Source organism: Trichinella spiralis (assembly GCF_000181795.1).
Source record: "Trichinella spiralis strain ISS 195 chromosome Unknown Scfld2, whole genome shotgun sequence".
In the NCBI taxonomy this organism is placed as follows: Eukaryota; Metazoa; Nematoda; class Enoplea; order Trichinellida; family Trichinellidae; genus Trichinella; species Trichinella spiralis.
This window is the reverse complement of record NW_003526941.1, coordinates 10,321,529-10,338,879: the sequence shown is the minus strand read 5'-3', so window position 1 is coordinate 10,338,879 and position 17,351 is coordinate 10,321,529. Positions and strand designations below refer to the sequence as shown.

Below are 17,351 nucleotides of genomic sequence, written 5' to 3'. Positions count from 1 at the left end.
AATGAATAAATAAATACAGTCGAGCTTTATTTCAGCTGTCCATTTGTAGGTGTATAAAAGGAAGAAAGAGAGAAAGAAAGAGGGAGAAAGGGAGGGAGGAAGGAGAAAGAAAGATGATTGAAAAGATTTCTAAAAAGAAAAAGCAATTAGCGGAAAAGGTTCCATCTTTTACGGATATTTCTGAACATTTAAGTTGGATATTTTCTTGTGCTTGCAATATTAGAACAAAAGTTGCCACAAAACAACAGATTGTAATACAATGACAATGTTCAGACAATAAAGCTGACAAATACTATTTGCTTTGTCACTTTGATGGGAACCTTCAATAATAACGATAGACGCTCATGCAATTGTGGATTTTCCACTTGAAAGGTCCCTGATGATTGCTCATTTCTCCTTTAAGACGCTTTCTGCGTTTGAATTGAAACAATCATTTAATTATGTTCAATTGGAAAACAATTCAGCTCGATCAAGCCTCCTGTTGCATTATTCTTGCTATAAATTGAGCGCCATTTTCCGACCAGTTTCCAATAACCTCAGGGATATCATTTGCGTTCAATCACAAGCTTTTACGCAAAGAATGCTCTGTTGTTGTTGTTATCGTCGTTGTGATTGTTAGTTTTTTTTCATTTTTTATTATATAAATATGTTAATTACCAATAAGTAATACGACTATCAAATTCCATTAACACTCTCTTTCACTGTTCCCTTCTGATCATCCAATGTTGTATAGCAAAAGATAACATATTCACACACGAACAATATCATAGCATTTTTAGGTTTTGAATATTTTCAATATAATAACATGAATATAAATTCAAAGCATTCAATAATTATTTTCTAATCAAATTTTTTAATACAAAAGCGAATTGTAATGAAAAGAAATTGTCTCATTATAAAATATACATTTGATTTATTCATTTGTCAAAGAAGATACTACTTAACAATATTAGGAAATTTAATATATTTTACAGTGATTAGAAACAGTCGCATTGTCAATCTTTTCAGTGAAAATTCATTTAACAATTTCCATTAATAAAACAGTACGAATTAATTATTAATTAATTTATATTTCTGCTTCTCTGAATGAAATAAAAGCTTCATGAAACGATTCATTTTTCCCAAGCTTATAGTAAATGATACTGGTATTAGTTTAAAATGGAATTTTAACGCACTTGGTGATCATTTTGATTTTCTATAAATAAGCATAGGCCATGTTAAGCGCAGTTTTGAGCGAGTTGGATGTATGATGTTTTACAGATAAAAATTATCACCAACAACACTGTCTAATCTTAAAGTGATAACACCAAATAACAAAAGCAACCACGGCTGATCAAGCCAAATATACCATGTTAAGTTACACAAGTACAGGTAAAATCAAATAAACTAAGTGCGCTGAATTTAAAACTTAAAGCAAGCCATTTTTACGCGCATTCCTTAACAGATGTTCTTACAAAAATGACTTCGAATAATTTTTGGCATTAAAAAATGTCTATCTTTTAAAACATGCAATAGGACTATATTCCAAAAGTTGAATGAATAATCAGAACTTAAATAGAGCAGAGTAATGTTTACGTCGTAAAACGATTTGGTGTAGATTCTATATGCAAATAAACAGATATAGTGATTGTCTTCAGTCAATGGCAGTTTCAAATGATAAACTAGCTCTATTGCATTTAATGCAAAATTATTATCAAAATATTAAAGTGCTATTTCATGCAAATGTCAATCACAATTTTCGAACTTACAAATTTTAATAATTTGGATTGAACAACAGCCATATTTTATCAGCAAAAAAATAAACACAACAGTATCCATAAATAAAAAATAAACTTTTAAATTATAAATGTTAAATCTGTTTTAGTGAAAAAAATACCATCTATTTGAAGATCCCTTACCTGTTTGAAACAAATGAATAATTAGTAATTTACAAGTTTCAGAAGATTCATGTATGCTGTCATTCTTTTGGAACGTCTTTTCAATTAACAAAATTAAAAACATTCGAAACAACTGCCTCCAATTATTCACCACTTCATGCATAGAACGAATTGAAAAACTGTTGAAAAAAACCAATATAAAATGAAACATATGAATAGATTTCGCAGCATTTTAGAATATATTCAAGAAATATCTGGGCTAAAGAGTGCAAAGTGAAAGCGAATTTGTTGCAAACAGGATTGATGCATTTAAATTCATATTGGGGTTGTTTGCTTGAAAATGCTGCCATTTTCTGTTGAGCAACGATGTTCAGAACTGTTGAATGAGAAACTTTCCATCTGCTTGTTGAAAAAGCGACCATTTCATTGGAATGGATGCTCATTTTTGCTTCGATTATTTGAAGCACTTTAAATGAAATTCTTCGACAATGACTACTTTACACAATGTCTGCTTTGCTTTATCTTAATGAAATTGGAATAAAATAGCTTTTGGAAATCGGAATCCTTTTCACTCGTCGACAAAACTATCCAAAGTGGAGTTGTATTTTAACGTGACAAAAGATTGTCAGTTTTTCAACTTTAAACAAAATCATCAGCAAATCATTATTAATTCAATATCATTATTCACTAGTAATTTTTTGGAAGGTATTGATTTCATATTTGTTGATTGATATTCCAGCTGAACTAGCATTAAACATTTTTCATCAACTGAACTCATACTTACAGTACTACAAATATGAATAATATATGAAAATTTAACAAATAAACATATCAACTGCCAATGTAAGAAAATACTGTTGGAAAAGCTATCACAGATAAGGCTAATTGAATTTTGAAGGTGGTGCTGTTTAGAAGCCAAATAGTTCTGCTTAAATTATTGCAAATTCTCCATTTGTGAAAATTATCATAATCAGTGCATTATTTCTTTTTCATTAAACCAGAGTTCGGCTGTGAATTCATCTAATGTAAAACAACTGTCATGCTTAGAGCTTAGTTTGAGAAAAATGATAAACTTCGGCTTCTAATTTTAAGCGAATTCAAAATCAATTTGAAGAATTTAATTCAACTGAAAAATGAAATCCAACCCCAGTATGTAAAATTAGTTATTGACGTTCTTTGAAACATTCTTCAAATCAGTTGCTCAAGCATGAATATCATCTCCTAAGAAAATAGCAAACAGTAATTTAAAAAATTACAAGACGCTGAACAAATGTGCATCAACTTTGAACAAAGTTCATTATTTCAATATCGATTCAATTTACTACAAAATTTGTTCTATATCATTATCTGAAATGCAAACTAGTTCAATATCTGCAGATTAGAAATGAATAAAATTCATAACAACTTTCAGACAAAATTTGTATGCAATATTTTACATCAGTATGCAAATTTAAAATTGATACGCCTCGATGTTTCGATAAAACAACAAGTTTAAATAATATGTCAACTTTTTGAAACTTTTGTGCATAATACATTTTTGTTTGAAAATTTTTTTCACTTTAAAAATGGCAAAAAATGGTAAAAATATTGCAGAAAACTTCATTTGATATGTGAAAGAAAAACATGAACATTACAATAAAATCCAATAATACATAGTATGGAAAATTAAAAAATTCTTCAACTCTTGCCACTTTCAACTTGAGATATAATTACTTTTATTAATTATGGGTAAGATTTTTAGTAGAATAAAAATTTTTGAAATTGAAATCAATCAATTAAGTTCATGTTAATTTGGAATATTGAAAATGATTGTCAAAGTGATAAGTGTGCAAATGCGAGATCTGTTTATACGAATATTGGCTTCGAAAGCTGTTTGCTAATTTTGAACATTCGCCCATTTGAAAGCGTAGATAAAGATCGGCTCTTGGCCAGACAATTTGAAGACAAATTGCAAAAATTGAAAAATTGCATCTGGTGTCAAACTGCCCAACAAACTGTAATCGTGGTCGAGAAAAGCTTTTTATCTTACAATCAAATGAAGAGGGCAGTTTATTGAATTGACGCTTCAGCTGCGCGCATATCAGCTATTAAATAATTGATAAATTTGCCAAAAGTAAGAAATGTTGCGAATGTTTGGAATAATATGTCATGTGCTGACATGAAAAATTCAAATTTTTTAAATTTATTCACACAAAGCACACAACCTCAATTCATTGTCGAGCAGTATGAAACAAAATGTGCCAATGGACAAAATGCGAGCGTGTTTCCATAATTTTCAACAAAATATTAATTAAAAATAGAAATATTTTACATATCTATTAAATACTGCCAAATTCGAATCAAAAAGTAGAAAGTACATTTTTACATTTAAGCCGATTTTCACAATAATGAAATTTTACTTTTCAAAAAGTACAACAGCAAATACGTTTAATCAGTAACTGACTGAATTTGATTCAATTCATTTATTTAAATAAATATAATAAAACAATAACTGTTGTTGGATATTAAGCAGAAAATCATCTTATTCATACAACGCAATAAAATGATAAAAAGAATTGCACAAGAAGTTCATTTTTAACTTACCATTTGTGCCTTTGTCTTGAGCTAGAAACACGCTGCAGCTATACGATTAACAACTGCAGTTTATAATGATTCTATTTAATCATCAGAGCAACGTTTTAATAAGCAATATTGAAGTAGGTGTATGCAAATTTGGAAAACAAATGCAAATCAAAATGACGAATGAGCAAAGTTTTTGTTTATTGGACAGTGAATTTTTGAATAATCTTCTTTTTGTTTAAAAGTTCAGTGAATAAAACAAAAAATAGCATTTAACAATACATACTTGGATTTGTTGTTTGCAAAATGATGCAAAAAGGAAGTGACAGAGAAAAGGAAATAATGTACAAGCTTTTCTTGCGGTTGTTGTGAAACAGCAGCAGCAACGCTGTTTTATTGGTCTGAATGTTTGAATCAGCCAGTGAAGCAAATTTTTTCAAAAGCTGATATGAAAATGATGGCAGAAAATGTATCAAAGGAAAATGTTAAACCTTCTAATCATTTTAACACGTTAAAAGCATATTTCAGCCTGAAGTTAATTGCAGCGATGCTAAAAGTGAAAACGATGCAGCGCCACAGCAATAAAACATACCGATTTCAATCAAACTCATCCATCACATTCACAGGTAGCGAAAATTGAAAGGACAAATAATTCTTCACTTCTATTTTCATTCTTCATCATTTGCAGCACAATCAATTATGAAAAAGTAAAATTTTTCTAAAAATTTGCGTATTGTTGTTCTTTTTCGCTAAACTATTAACAAATTTTTTGATAACAAACAAAAACGCCACATTAATAAGTTTGGCGATTGAATAAGAAAAATCAAGCAAACGTGTAGACCAACATTCTAAAAACAAAAGTGCAGCATTATATTATTCAAGTAAATTTATAATTTGTAATATTTAAACAGTGTGTAAAGAAAGCAGCCGAAAGAATAGTGTATAATAGTAGAGCTCTCATTGGTTTTGTTCGCATCGACTTGTAACAAAATAATAATGGCCGCTTACATGTGTTGTAAAAGCATTTAAAAAATAATTATAATAATTTTAATTTTCGTAATGAAGTGCAAAGCAGAAGAAGTTAAATATGTGAAAAGTAAATAGCAAATAAATCAGTTAAAATGTGTATGTAGGAGAAAAGAAAAAATTCAATGTTCAATTCTGTGTTAATAATGAGGGTATGAATTAGAGGAAGAAAACCAAATTGCGCATATTTACATTACAGTTGATGAAAGAAGCCGAATGATGTAGAAACACAATTTATAAAGTATTTGAAACTGTCCATTGATCAACTGATAAGAAATGAACGATAAAAAATTAACCTTGAATTTCATTATTTACTGTAATTTACTAGTTGTCCCGCGTGTATTTTTGGAGATTCAATAAAGGGAACCGGTAATATGCCATTTCTGTATACTGTTGTATGACCGACATAATTTCAAGGCAATTACCTACCTTTTTACATAAATAATTGGAAATGCATTTCATTCAGTAAATAGATAAAAGAGTGCAATATTTGCATATTGAATGTTTTTGTAACAAGTTGCACTGATAGATAAATAGAATGAGAGATAGAAGCACAGTGACCAAATGCAAATGTAATTAATTCAATATTAATCACAACTTTCACACGTTACGATATACTTGATTTTCAGTTTGATTAGATGATCATATTCAAATTGCGTGCACTGGGAATATTGTGCAGTATATTGTGTAAACAGTTATTGATTTTATTGGGTTAGCACCAACGAACGCTTTCAAGTTGTAAGGTCAGCGATCAATTGACGCTTTGATATTGGTAGATTTCTCGAACTGTTGTAACGCATTTAATTAATTTTTTTTTCTATTGATTATTGAAATAATAATTTCTTTTCACTTAATTTGTTATTATTTATTGATTTTAAAGTTTGCAAGTGAGAGAATGAGTGAAAAAATGAGAGCAGCGTATCTTTGTATTTTGTTGCATCATTTTTGAAAAGTGATATAATTTTATCGTACCACGTTGTTCGCAGTCGCTCTGTGCCACTCACCTTTGCAACAAACAGCTTTAGCTTGACGTTCCTGCTGGTGGTATTATCAATTTCATTGCTGCCACCAATTTATATTTTTTTCTCAAAACTTCATTTAAAGAAATGAATTACTGTAAATAATTTTTACAATAATTTTCAGATGCGTTTTTTGACAAGAATATTCTCTTCCAACGATGAAGAAGAAGAAGATATTATCAGTGATGTAAATGGAAGAGGATTATTGGAATTTTTTTTTTCAATTATTACTCAACGATGGTATTTTTTTATTATTTTCCAGGTAACCAATGGTAATACTTTGAGCTGGAGCACCCGCATCAAGTGCTTCTTATTTTGTTTCCTTTTTGGAATCTTCTTATCGGTTATGGTTTGTCACATGATGCTTTTTGTTGAATCAAGATAACGCTGATTTGATGATGAATTTGTATTTTGTTATTCCAGGGTTCCGTCAGTATATTCTTTCGAAATTTTGTCATGTTTTCAATTTTATTTTCCATTGGAAGTGTGATGTCAATGGCAAGGTAGTAGTTGATTGATGATGTCAATTTTTCTACTTATTGAAAGTTGAAAAATTTTTTTATTTAAATATTTAAATATTGGGCGGTGGTTTGGAATTGAAGTGTTTTGCTGTATTTTTTGTTTGCTAAATAATAATAAATATAATAGATATTCGCGGGCGGTAAGAACGAACGTCACAACATTCTCGCCGGCTAAGCTAGTTTGCATTGTTTCTGCTCGGTTTCGTTGAACTTGTGTACTGATTATATTTTCATAGCTGCTCACAGCTGGAATTTTACTGTTATTCCAAGTTAATCTTTGAAAGTTTGAAAAATTGACTACAATTATTTTTTTTTCTTTTGCTTCTTCACCTCTGATGATTTTTTTGTCACATGATGCTTGCTGCTTTGTTAGCAGGCTAATTAGCTCTCTCTCTCATCTCTCTCTCTTTGATCAATGATTTGATTTGAGTAATACGTGCGTGGGCAAAGATAGAGAATGAGAGAGGGAGGGGGAGGGGTTAGCTGAAGAAGGCTAGAAAAAGAAATGCCAGATTAGATTGCAACTGACTGCTTTGGTGGCCAAGTGACAGCCTTTCAGCAGTGTGTCACGTAAATGGAACATGTATTGATTATGTAAATGAGAATAGAACAAAAGCAGAATAGAAAATAATTTTGAAATAGAAATAGTCCGCAAAATAAAATCCATCCATTTCTTATTTTTGCTTTTTCATTTCAGTACATGCTTCTTGATGGGTCCGGTGAAGCAGTTGAAAAAGATGGTCGACCCAACTAGATTGATTTCGACAGTGGTTGTAACGTTGATGATAATTTTAACCTTGTTTTCTGCATTCTACGTGAGGCATTTTGCTATTTTGAAAAAAAATTAATGAACACAACAATAACTGATTGTTACTTTCAAGTGGAAGAAAGGTGCCCTGTGTCTTCTGTTTGTGTTCTTCCAATATCTGGCGATGACTTGGTACTCTTTGTCGTATATTCCATACGCGAGGTAGGCTGTCACGCTGCACATTGTTATTATTCATTCGTATTCTATAAGCATAATTTTTTCACAGATCCGCCGTGAAAAGTTGCTTGCAAACGTGCGTCTGATAAATAATTTACCAATCACATACGTACAACTGAGAATCCGACTTCCTTTTCGCTACAGCCGGAGACAAAACAAACAATCCGTCCACAACTTTATCTACACTGTAGATGTTACTAGTTGCCCTGTCAAGCTGAACAACTATTTTAATTTCAATTTTTCATCCAATATTTGGATATTTATTTTAGCTTGCTTGGAAAGTAAAATTTCACAAATAAAATCCTTTTCAAAAATTAAGCAGTGAAATTAATCAGTCACCGGGCGGGGAAGATAATAATAAGAACGAAATGAAAAATAATAAATTGTTAATTTAACTCACATTATATATATATATTATTGAATGATTAATTGAATAGCGGTGCGATCACATGGTAGAGTAATAGGAGTAGCAACAGCTTCATTCATTTCCAAAAAAAAGAGAATAAAGTATTTAAAGAAAAAAATTCCTTCATTTTTTATTTGGAATGAATTCCATCCGTTCTTCGAACATGTGCGATGTGTAAGTTGAACAAATTCTAAAAAAAAGAAGATATATTTTAAGTAACGTAATATTTTTTTCAGCCGACGTCCGCTTTACATTTCGTGAATAATATTTTTTTTGTTCATCGGTTATTTGGCACTTTCATGAAGAACAACGTTGTCTAAATTTTTTTCATTCAATCAATCTTTTCACGTTTTTCTATTTGTAACAAAGATCTCATTCCCATTGTGAAAAAAAAAGAAAAAAATATGTCACATCTTAATCCAGAAAATTCAAAGTGTTCATTTATACACTATTATTGGCATATTTGAAAAGTAAGTGCAACGACCGGAATAGAAGTTGCCAAAATAATTCACAAAAAAAAACAGTCAACCTGAAAATGATTAAAAAATACAGTACGAAAAGTTTACGACGGTAAAATGGAAAAAAGCATTGGCATTGAATTTTTTGCTTTGTAAAAAGAGAAGAACTGAGCTGCTGGTGAGCATCTGAAAAATGATGAACTGTCTGCTGTTCAATGTCATTTTGAAACGTGAAACGTCATCTGCAATCTGCCGACGGCTAATAATAAACACATCAACAATATATGAAATAACCTTCATTTAAAAATATTGTCGTTGATTTTAGTTTGCTGTTATAAGAAAAATTGTTCATCTACAAATAACACAGAAGGTCGTCAATTCTTGTTTTTCCAAACAGCTGTTGGCCAACAAATTATTTCACAATAAGCGTCGCATACAGCGGTAAACAACGTGTATAAAGGTAGTGAATAAATAAAGCCGGAAAAGAAGTAAATAAATAAAAAAGTATCAAAATTGTTGAATTAAAGAATAATTGGTGCTGAAACTGCAGATTGACGTTGAATATGGAAATTTCAATATGAGAATAAACAAATAAATAAAGAAATCAGTTCAAATTCTTCTTCCAATCATCCACATGTGCGCATGCGCATCATGCTGCGTGCATATCAATGAATGCATTTTGCATAATAACAAAACATGTGGTGCAAAAGTGAAGCAAGAAATAAGCAAAAATAAAGCATAAAATAAATTGCTATTGCTGTATACAAATGTGAAAAGTTGAAAAACTTCACTATGACTAGAACAAATTAATCTTCCCGATTAGCAGCATATACACGTGTGTGTGTGTGTGTGAAGGGAAAAGAGGAAAGTGATGTGAATGCATAATTCTATTTCTATTTTCGTATAAGCAAGACAAATTTCATTCCAACAAAGAAGTTTGAAAAATAAAAGCATTTCTTCACACTTCAGTTGATGATGATGATCATCATCAGTAGCAGCAGCATCTGATTGCTCAAAGTTGCTGCTTGTTGTTCAAAGCAAAATTCACACAGCACCGTGCAAATGCAACCAAATCGACCACAAAGGATAGATTATGTTCCGAAAAGCTTTGAAAAGATTTTGCACAACTTGTGAAACTGAAAATCCAGCTAACTGGGAGAAAAAGCCCGTCGCTGTTCGGGCTAGCGTGTAGGATTAAAAACAGAATTGAAATTTGCATTATGCAGTGAATTAAAAAAACGTTCAAATAACGTGATCGTTTGAAATGTCACAATACCAATCGAACCGAAATTAATAATACTACCAATAAATTAGTTATAAATTGAATTGAGCAGGGGGAAAATAATTAAATACAAAAAATAAAAACGAACGTCGGCGTGAAAAATTGAAGATAATTAATTTGAAAGAAGAATAAGAAAATGGAAAAAAAATCACGTACTTTAACTTTGTTCTCTTCGAAGCCATTTTCCACTGCCAATATTTCCAACATTTCTGGCATTGGATTTCGACCATGCTTGGAAAATTCACGCCTCAAAAATTCCACTTGCCTCAACGTGAGACCAGTCTGAGAAGCTAGACAACGATTCACTTGATCGTCGGGATTCGATTGAACATAATAAGCGGAAGCCATTTTTGTAATAGCAATTATTATTGTAAAGTTTATTATTTATGTTATGAATCTGAAATGATAAAAACGAAAAAAAATAAATGAACCAATTTGAATTGTGTGTGTGTGTAAAAAAAGCATGCACACGCGCCAAATAATCACCAAAACAGAGGGTTAAAAGTTTTCTTTAGCATAAAGCAATGGAGCTTGAACAACAACAACAACAACAAACGTTTGTTTGTGTGTATGTGAGAAGAGTGAAAAGTGTGCGTATGTGTCTCTGTGTATGTTTGTTGTGTGCGTCTAAGCAGCAGTTAATGTTATCATCGCAGCCGCGTTATCGAAGCAACAGCAACGGCATCATAATCACCAAAAGCATCGGCCAATCGCCAACCCTTTTCTCAACCCTCCCCCCCTACTGCTACTGCTACTGCTACTCTATTACTAAACCACAAACAACATCATCGTCATCATCATCATCATCAGCATTAGCATCTGCATCAGCATCAGCAGCAAAAGCAAAAGCAAAAGCAAAAACAAAAGCAGCAGCAGCAGTATGATAATAAATCTTATTTCAAAAATTGATAAGAAATAAATAATAAAAAGATCACAGCTTACATTTGATATTAATATTTTGAAAACAACGATCAAGCTACAATGGGAGAGAGAGACGAGACGAGACGTGACGAGAGGAAATGAAACCGAAGAAATTGGTAACAAATTTGCCCAATCCTTGACACCAAGTAAATAATAATAATAATATTATATAGCCTGCGAGCTTTTGAAATGCAAATTTTTTTTATCGAGCAAACATTATTATTGAAGCAACAATCTGCTTCTGCTTACTTACCTGCCATTATCTGCTCCTATTGGACAAAATTCAAGGTCACCGATCAATTCTTTCTCAACGTCGGTCATTGGCTATTCAATTCAATTATTATACATACATAATACAGTGGTGCTGTTGAAAACTGCCTACAATTATTAATGAAAAAAGAAAATAATCCCCCCAAAAAAACATCTTCTTTTTTTGAAATAGCAAATAATAAATTCCAATTCATGCACATTGTTCGCATTTTTAGAGTTGAAAAAAAAACAAAAAAAATACTATTTCCTGGATACAATTATTTCCAGTATTCGTTCAATTTTTGAACAATTCAAACAAACACACACAATAGATGAAGATCAGATAAAAAATTTACTTAATCTGCATATTGTGATATCACAAACACGCATCACATCACATAGAAGAGATTATTGTTTTTATAAAGTTAAAAAAATGTCGATGATAAAAAAGCAGTGATAAAGGCAAGAAGCAACGAGCTGTTTGTTGTAGGTATGTAGTAGGTTGTAGCAGCAGAGAATGCGTGAAAAATTTTCGCAAACAGTATATCAGTCAGTCAGTCAGTATGGCACGTCAAGATCAATCACACCAAAATCAGTATTGTCGGGCAGAAACTTGATCAATGGTCCTTCAATGTGGAACGTTTCGCCGTAAGACAATCGGCAAGTGTGCCTGATTTCCAGATACGGATCTGGATCATTCTTCCAAAATGGAAGCCAGTCCCGGTCGCTGGCGCATCCATCAATAACAAATCGACCGTCGTCTTCAGGAACACCAATACTAAAATGATACTGTAATAAACAACAACAAATTTGAATAATAAATGTCCGCTTATTTACTTACCCCATCAAATCATCCGGATCAAACATGCCCAACACAGTACTACCGTCTTTGTCCCAAAGTCGAATTTCGGTTGTGTCCACCGCTTTGGGATTTCGCTTGCAAATCAATTTCCCACGACCGCTAACGCATTTGTCGCCCGCATCTCCCAATGGGATCAAACAAACGGACATGCAAATAAAGCACAAAAGCACGGACTTAAACATGGCTATAACTGCAAAACACTTTTTGAAAACGACAAAAAAAACATCACACCATCAAGCAACTAACTATATGCAACAAAATAAGCAAACGGAAAATGGACCGCTGAATTCTCAAATTGCAAAAGATTAATTATTTTTGTTTTAATTATTGTTTGAATCTATGCCCAATTCAAGTTTACAATCGATAATTGAAAAATAAAATAAAAATTAACAAATAACAAAAGTAAAATTTCCATCACTGAAATTGTAATGTAAAAAATAACAATGTTACACAATAGATAATCACTTGAACAAATGAAAATATAGCAAATGCAAAGCAAGTTGATTAGCCGAATGCCGAAACAATTACACCAACGGCTAATTCATCTTCCGACCGAACTGACAAATTCACGTTGATAATACCGCTCGGCGCCAGTGCCAATTTAGCCTGCGCAGCTAACATGGATCCAGTTCGAAACATGCCGGCCATCAGTAGAACATGAGCGCCTTTATTTTTCGACGCTTTTTCCGAACGGTCGCAAGGTGCCATGCCCAAACAATCCAATATTTTATCAATGGCGTCTATAGAATAAATAAATTTAATAAATCGATTAATTTAATTAAATGTTTAAAAATTCCAACCTTGAATAGAGCCATATCCGGGTAGAGAATATGTGCACGCAACTTCGGCATTTCCATCCAAATCTTCCCATATGGCATTGAAATTCATCTTCATCATTGGTTTCACTTGCATATTTACGCCCAATTCCAAATCTTCCAGCTGAGTATAGAGAAAAAATACGATTTAATATAAAACTGATAATGATTCAACAAAATAATAAAAATTTACTGGATATTCGTCTGCATAATCAGTAATATCATCTTCGCTGTCTTTAATCGTACAATTCATCACGCAGCTGAACGTCGCAGGGACTGAAGAAACAACCACATTTCACACAGATTGTAAAATGAGCAAAACAAAAAGTAGAAATAATTTAGTGGAAAAATAAAATTGTCAAACATTTTTCACTGCTTACGTAGATCAGCATCTCTAGGCAATTGAAAAGCGACGTACGTGAAGCCGGAATCATTGTTTCGTATAATTTCGCACGGAATTTCCGTCACTTGTTTCCACCGTTTGGAAGAAGGCTTCACGTGAACCACGACGTTCGACAATATCTGATCATTCAAAGTGTTCGAACATTCGAACTACAGAAAATATAAATGGAAGTGGGAGAAGGGAGGATAAATTTGCACATATTAATTTTTTTTTTCACAACATATTTTCCAATTTCAAAACTCCGCCTCACCTGGAAGACAATATGTTCCAAAAACATGTGCTGCACACAAGATACGGTAATTTCCACTTCGGCATCGGTCAACTCTAACGGCGCCGACGATTTGAACAGTCGTCCAAATTTGGCAAATTGCTCAATTTGATGCAACTGTTCTTCGTAATTCTCCTCCCGACTCTTGATCCCTTTCTCCGGCTTCACCGAAGCTGGCACGACATCAACAGTCAAGCCTGTCATCAAAAGCATTGTTGCATTTGTTGAAATGCAAAAACAAACAAACAAATAAACAATATTTAAAAAAAAAGAAACATTACTCGGCTTCCGCTGAACACCGATTGGTAGTGGACTTTGTGGAACTGAGTTCAAATTGAACGGTTCGAATTTTGGTGAAGAAGAAGAACAATATTCTCTCAACGCGCGAACCAACAACGACGGTGAAACATTCAAATCTAGGATTGAATAAATTTATTATAATTTGAAAAAAATTATATAAAAAATGTTTATATATATATATTACTGCCGGTAATTAATTCGTTGTAAAGTTTCAAATTGTTCGTGGAAAATAATACAGAATAAAATGTAGCCCGATCACGCACTTCGTCGTCAGAATCTAGCAAGCATCGCTGCAACAAAGTGACAACGTCCGCACGCAGAGATTGGCATACACCAAATTTTGCCATCGCTGTCACAGCAACTAACAGAACAGAACAAAACAAAATTATTATTTTAATTATCACTAAAGTAGTGGAGAAAAAAAAACGTATCATAATATTCTTCTTTTCATACGGATTATTATTAGTATTACCTGCTCGAACAGGGGGCGGTTCCAGAAGGACACGATTGAATATGAATCGGATATATTTTCTGGGATTGGAACACTTGGGACCTTCTTTACCGAGCAAGTTCAGCACTTTCGTCGCCAAAGTCACGTGCTCACAGTCTTCAATAAATTCGCACAAATACACCAAACCTGCAGAAGAGATAAAATTCAAATTATCCACTGCTTCCGCCTCGTAGAATCTCTTTTTACCTGGCTCTTTGGCTTCGTCATTTTCTTCAATTATCCAAACAATCGTATCAATAATGGCTTTTTTATACAAAAATCCTCCCTGTAATAAAAAAAACAGCATTTTTTTCAACATTAAACATTTTTTTAAAAATTAAATTGCTCACTTCGTCTCGAAGCATGTTTGACAAAAATGATAAAAGTACGGTGCTCTTTTTGGGATAACGAACACAAAGTGACCGAACCGCGTCAATCACTACAACTTTGAATTCGTCGCTTATTTCGGATACAAAACTGCTGATCTGCTTCATCAAACGATCCACGGAACTTTCGGCGCCGGTTTTCAACAATGTGGTTATAGCCAACGTAGCGATGCTTCTATTCTGATCCGATATCAGCTGCTCCAAATCAACATTACAAGCCGCAACCGCAGCTGGATAAATTCCGGCTACCTGAACACAATAAAATCAACAAGCAAGCAAGCAAACAAACAAACAACTGGTACAACTTACCGAACTTAATGTTCTAACGGCTGCGAACCGCAATGCTGCTTTCGAAGAGGAACAAAACAATTGCAATACGGATATGGCCGACGACAATTCTTTGCTCGTGATATTCGGCAGACGAAGCAAAGCCGATGCAGCTTCGTATACAACTATTTCCGACTTGTGACGTAAACACGATTCCACAAAATCCAACAATGTACCAGTGTCTCTACTTTAAAATTAAACCAACAATAATAATAATAATAATGCAATGATAAAAAAAACCAATAATCTCACACACCCTTTTTCGTCTTCTTCTATCAATTTCAACGCTATGCGTATCTGGAAAAAATATATATACAAAACTGAAACAAAATCAAGAAAATAAAAATCATCTAAAATAACAACAATACCAAATAACATAATGCAAATGCAGATCTTGAGCACTGCTTGCTGTATTTCTGAACCAATTGCACAACGGATAGTCGATCATTTTTCCGCATTTCATAATAAACAGCCAAACCGTGAAACTAAACGACCATTGAAAACAATCATTGAAAATCACACACAATTTTCAGAAGTAAACAACAATAAACAAAGAAAAAGCAAAAATAAAATGTTTAAATAAATAAATAAATAAAATGTCAATCCACCAATCTTTTATCAGCTTTTATTGAATTTACAAATCCATACCTGAATCATTGGATTATCGGAATTTGTCGCTTCTTGAATTTCGCTAGTCCATCTTCGAATGCAATCAGGATTTTTTTTCATCAAATACTGCACAAGAATTAAAAAAAAATTTTTAATTCAAAAGAATACGGTAAATTGATTACTGTAATGCATCTTACTAAAGTTGAAACGAGAGCCGCACTGGCAACGGCAGGAATGCGATCGACAATAGCCTGTTTCATATAACGTTCAATAGCTTGCAGCATTGTACTCTACGAGCAGAAAAAAATAACATTGATAAACAAAACAAAAATATACATGAAAAATAATAAATAAGCACAGTTAATATTTCTCAAATTATAATTTAAATAAAACTGAAAAAAATTTTTTACAAATAAATTACCATCTAATTATTAAATAAGAATAATAGATAAATAAAGCATCTTACATCAGTAACTTTGCATAAAGCACGTATGGCCGAAGCGCGGTAAATGTCTTCTTTACCAGTCATATCTTTTGTCAAACTACAATATTTTATTACATTTGGCATAACAATCATAACAGTCACTCAAGATTTTTTTTGTTTTCCTTATGCAAAATTGAATACAAAATAAATATGGAATATTTACCTGCTTGTCACAATTATAACGTCGTCAGCAAGGGAGGCAAGTTCTTTGATTGTTAAATATACAAGTCGCCGAAGTACTACATCATTTGACTGCCATAATTTGGTTATTGAAAAAAATGCATCCGTCGCTTCTTTTCGACTTAGCTGCTCCCCTTGACTGATAAGATAGAGCAATTTCGTCAACGTTGTACAACACTTGCGTGCATTTATCGGTGTTTCATTAAACTGTCTAGCCTGAATTGGATATTAAACAAATTCTCTTCAAACAAAAGCAAAAGTGAAACCGCGAACCTCTTGAAGAACGGTTGTTCTATCACAGTTGCTTGTAAAATAAGCACCTGAATGAGACTCTTCGTCTTTTTTGTCTTTTTTCAAAGCCAACATTGTTTTTAAACAACAAACACCAGAATTTACCTTTTACTAAATATCAAAAATACATTCAAAAATAGAAAAACTCACTGAATTAACATTATTTCAACTGAATTTAAAAAAATTGCATAATTAACTGATATAATTTGTTTTCGTGTAATTCTGATTTAAATTTCAGCTAATTTAATAAATACTATCAAATAAAAGATAAAACACCGAACCCAAACACAAGAAAAAACCATAATAACATAACCGTAAATAGAAAATAAACTTTCTCAATATGTAAATGGACAAAAGAAAAACAAATTTCATAATAGTGAATAAAAATAATTTGTATAATAAAGAACAAAACCTTGCGCATCAGTGAAATTGTAGACGACATTTCAACCAGTACTTTCATACAGACAAAATGAACACGTTCGCTGTGTGTATTAGTACAGTTCTCAAAGAAAAGCAAGTTTGTAACCTCTATTGTACTTTTAAAATTTTGAATAAAACAATTAAAATATCTAAATATGTTAATTTTCACAAGTTAAAAATATTTTTCACAAAATCTCGTGCAAAAAAAACAAA

At 32.2% G+C, this 17,351-nt stretch overlaps 4 protein-coding genes across 4 annotated transcripts; 2 read left to right on the top strand and 2 right to left on the bottom strand.

Annotated features, from left to right (window-relative positions):
* The first annotated feature begins 6,605 nt into the window (after positions 1 to 6,605).
* Positions 6,606 to 7,211, top strand: Tsp_07690 (putative vesicle transport protein SFT2A (SFT2 domain-containing protein 1)). The gene is made up of 4 exons (XM_003381127.1): positions 6,606 to 6,668; positions 6,744 to 6,830; positions 6,905 to 6,984; positions 7,130 to 7,211. Exons 1-4 carry the CDS (start codon positions 6,606 to 6,608, stop codon positions 7,209 to 7,211), a joined length of 312 nt encoding a protein of 103 aa, XP_003381175.1.
* A 3,446-nt stretch (positions 7,212 to 10,657) lies between these two features.
* Positions 10,658 to 11,017, top strand: Tsp_07691 (conserved hypothetical protein). The gene has a single exon (XM_003381126.1). The coding sequence runs from the start codon at positions 10,658 to 10,660 to the stop codon at positions 11,015 to 11,017; it is 360 nt and encodes a 119-aa protein (XP_003381174.1).
* Positions 11,018 to 11,861: 844 nt separating this feature from the next.
* Tsp_07692 (conserved hypothetical protein) lies at positions 11,862 to 12,314 on the bottom strand. The gene is made up of 2 exons (XM_003381125.1): positions 12,145 to 12,314; positions 11,862 to 12,081 (listed from the first exon to the last, which is right to left on the bottom strand). Exons 1-2 carry the CDS (start codon positions 12,312 to 12,314, stop codon positions 11,862 to 11,864), a joined length of 390 nt encoding a protein of 129 aa, XP_003381173.1.
* Positions 12,315 to 12,669: 355 nt separating this feature from the next.
* Tsp_07693 (coatomer subunit gamma-2) lies at positions 12,670 to 17,160 on the bottom strand. The gene is made up of 19 exons (XM_003381124.1): positions 17,131 to 17,160; positions 16,701 to 16,823; positions 16,411 to 16,643; positions 16,230 to 16,305; positions 15,961 to 16,053; positions 15,803 to 15,889; positions 15,523 to 15,639; positions 15,411 to 15,451; positions 15,137 to 15,341; positions 14,792 to 15,076; positions 14,649 to 14,727; positions 14,424 to 14,588; positions 14,136 to 14,312; positions 13,933 to 14,067; positions 13,634 to 13,848; positions 13,361 to 13,532; positions 13,174 to 13,256; positions 12,966 to 13,104; positions 12,670 to 12,905 (listed from the first exon to the last, which is right to left on the bottom strand). The coding sequence occupies exons 1-19, from the start codon at positions 17,158 to 17,160 to the stop codon at positions 12,670 to 12,672; spliced, it is 2,691 nt and encodes an 896-aa protein (XP_003381172.1).
* Between the last annotated feature and the right edge of the window lie 191 nt (positions 17,161 to 17,351).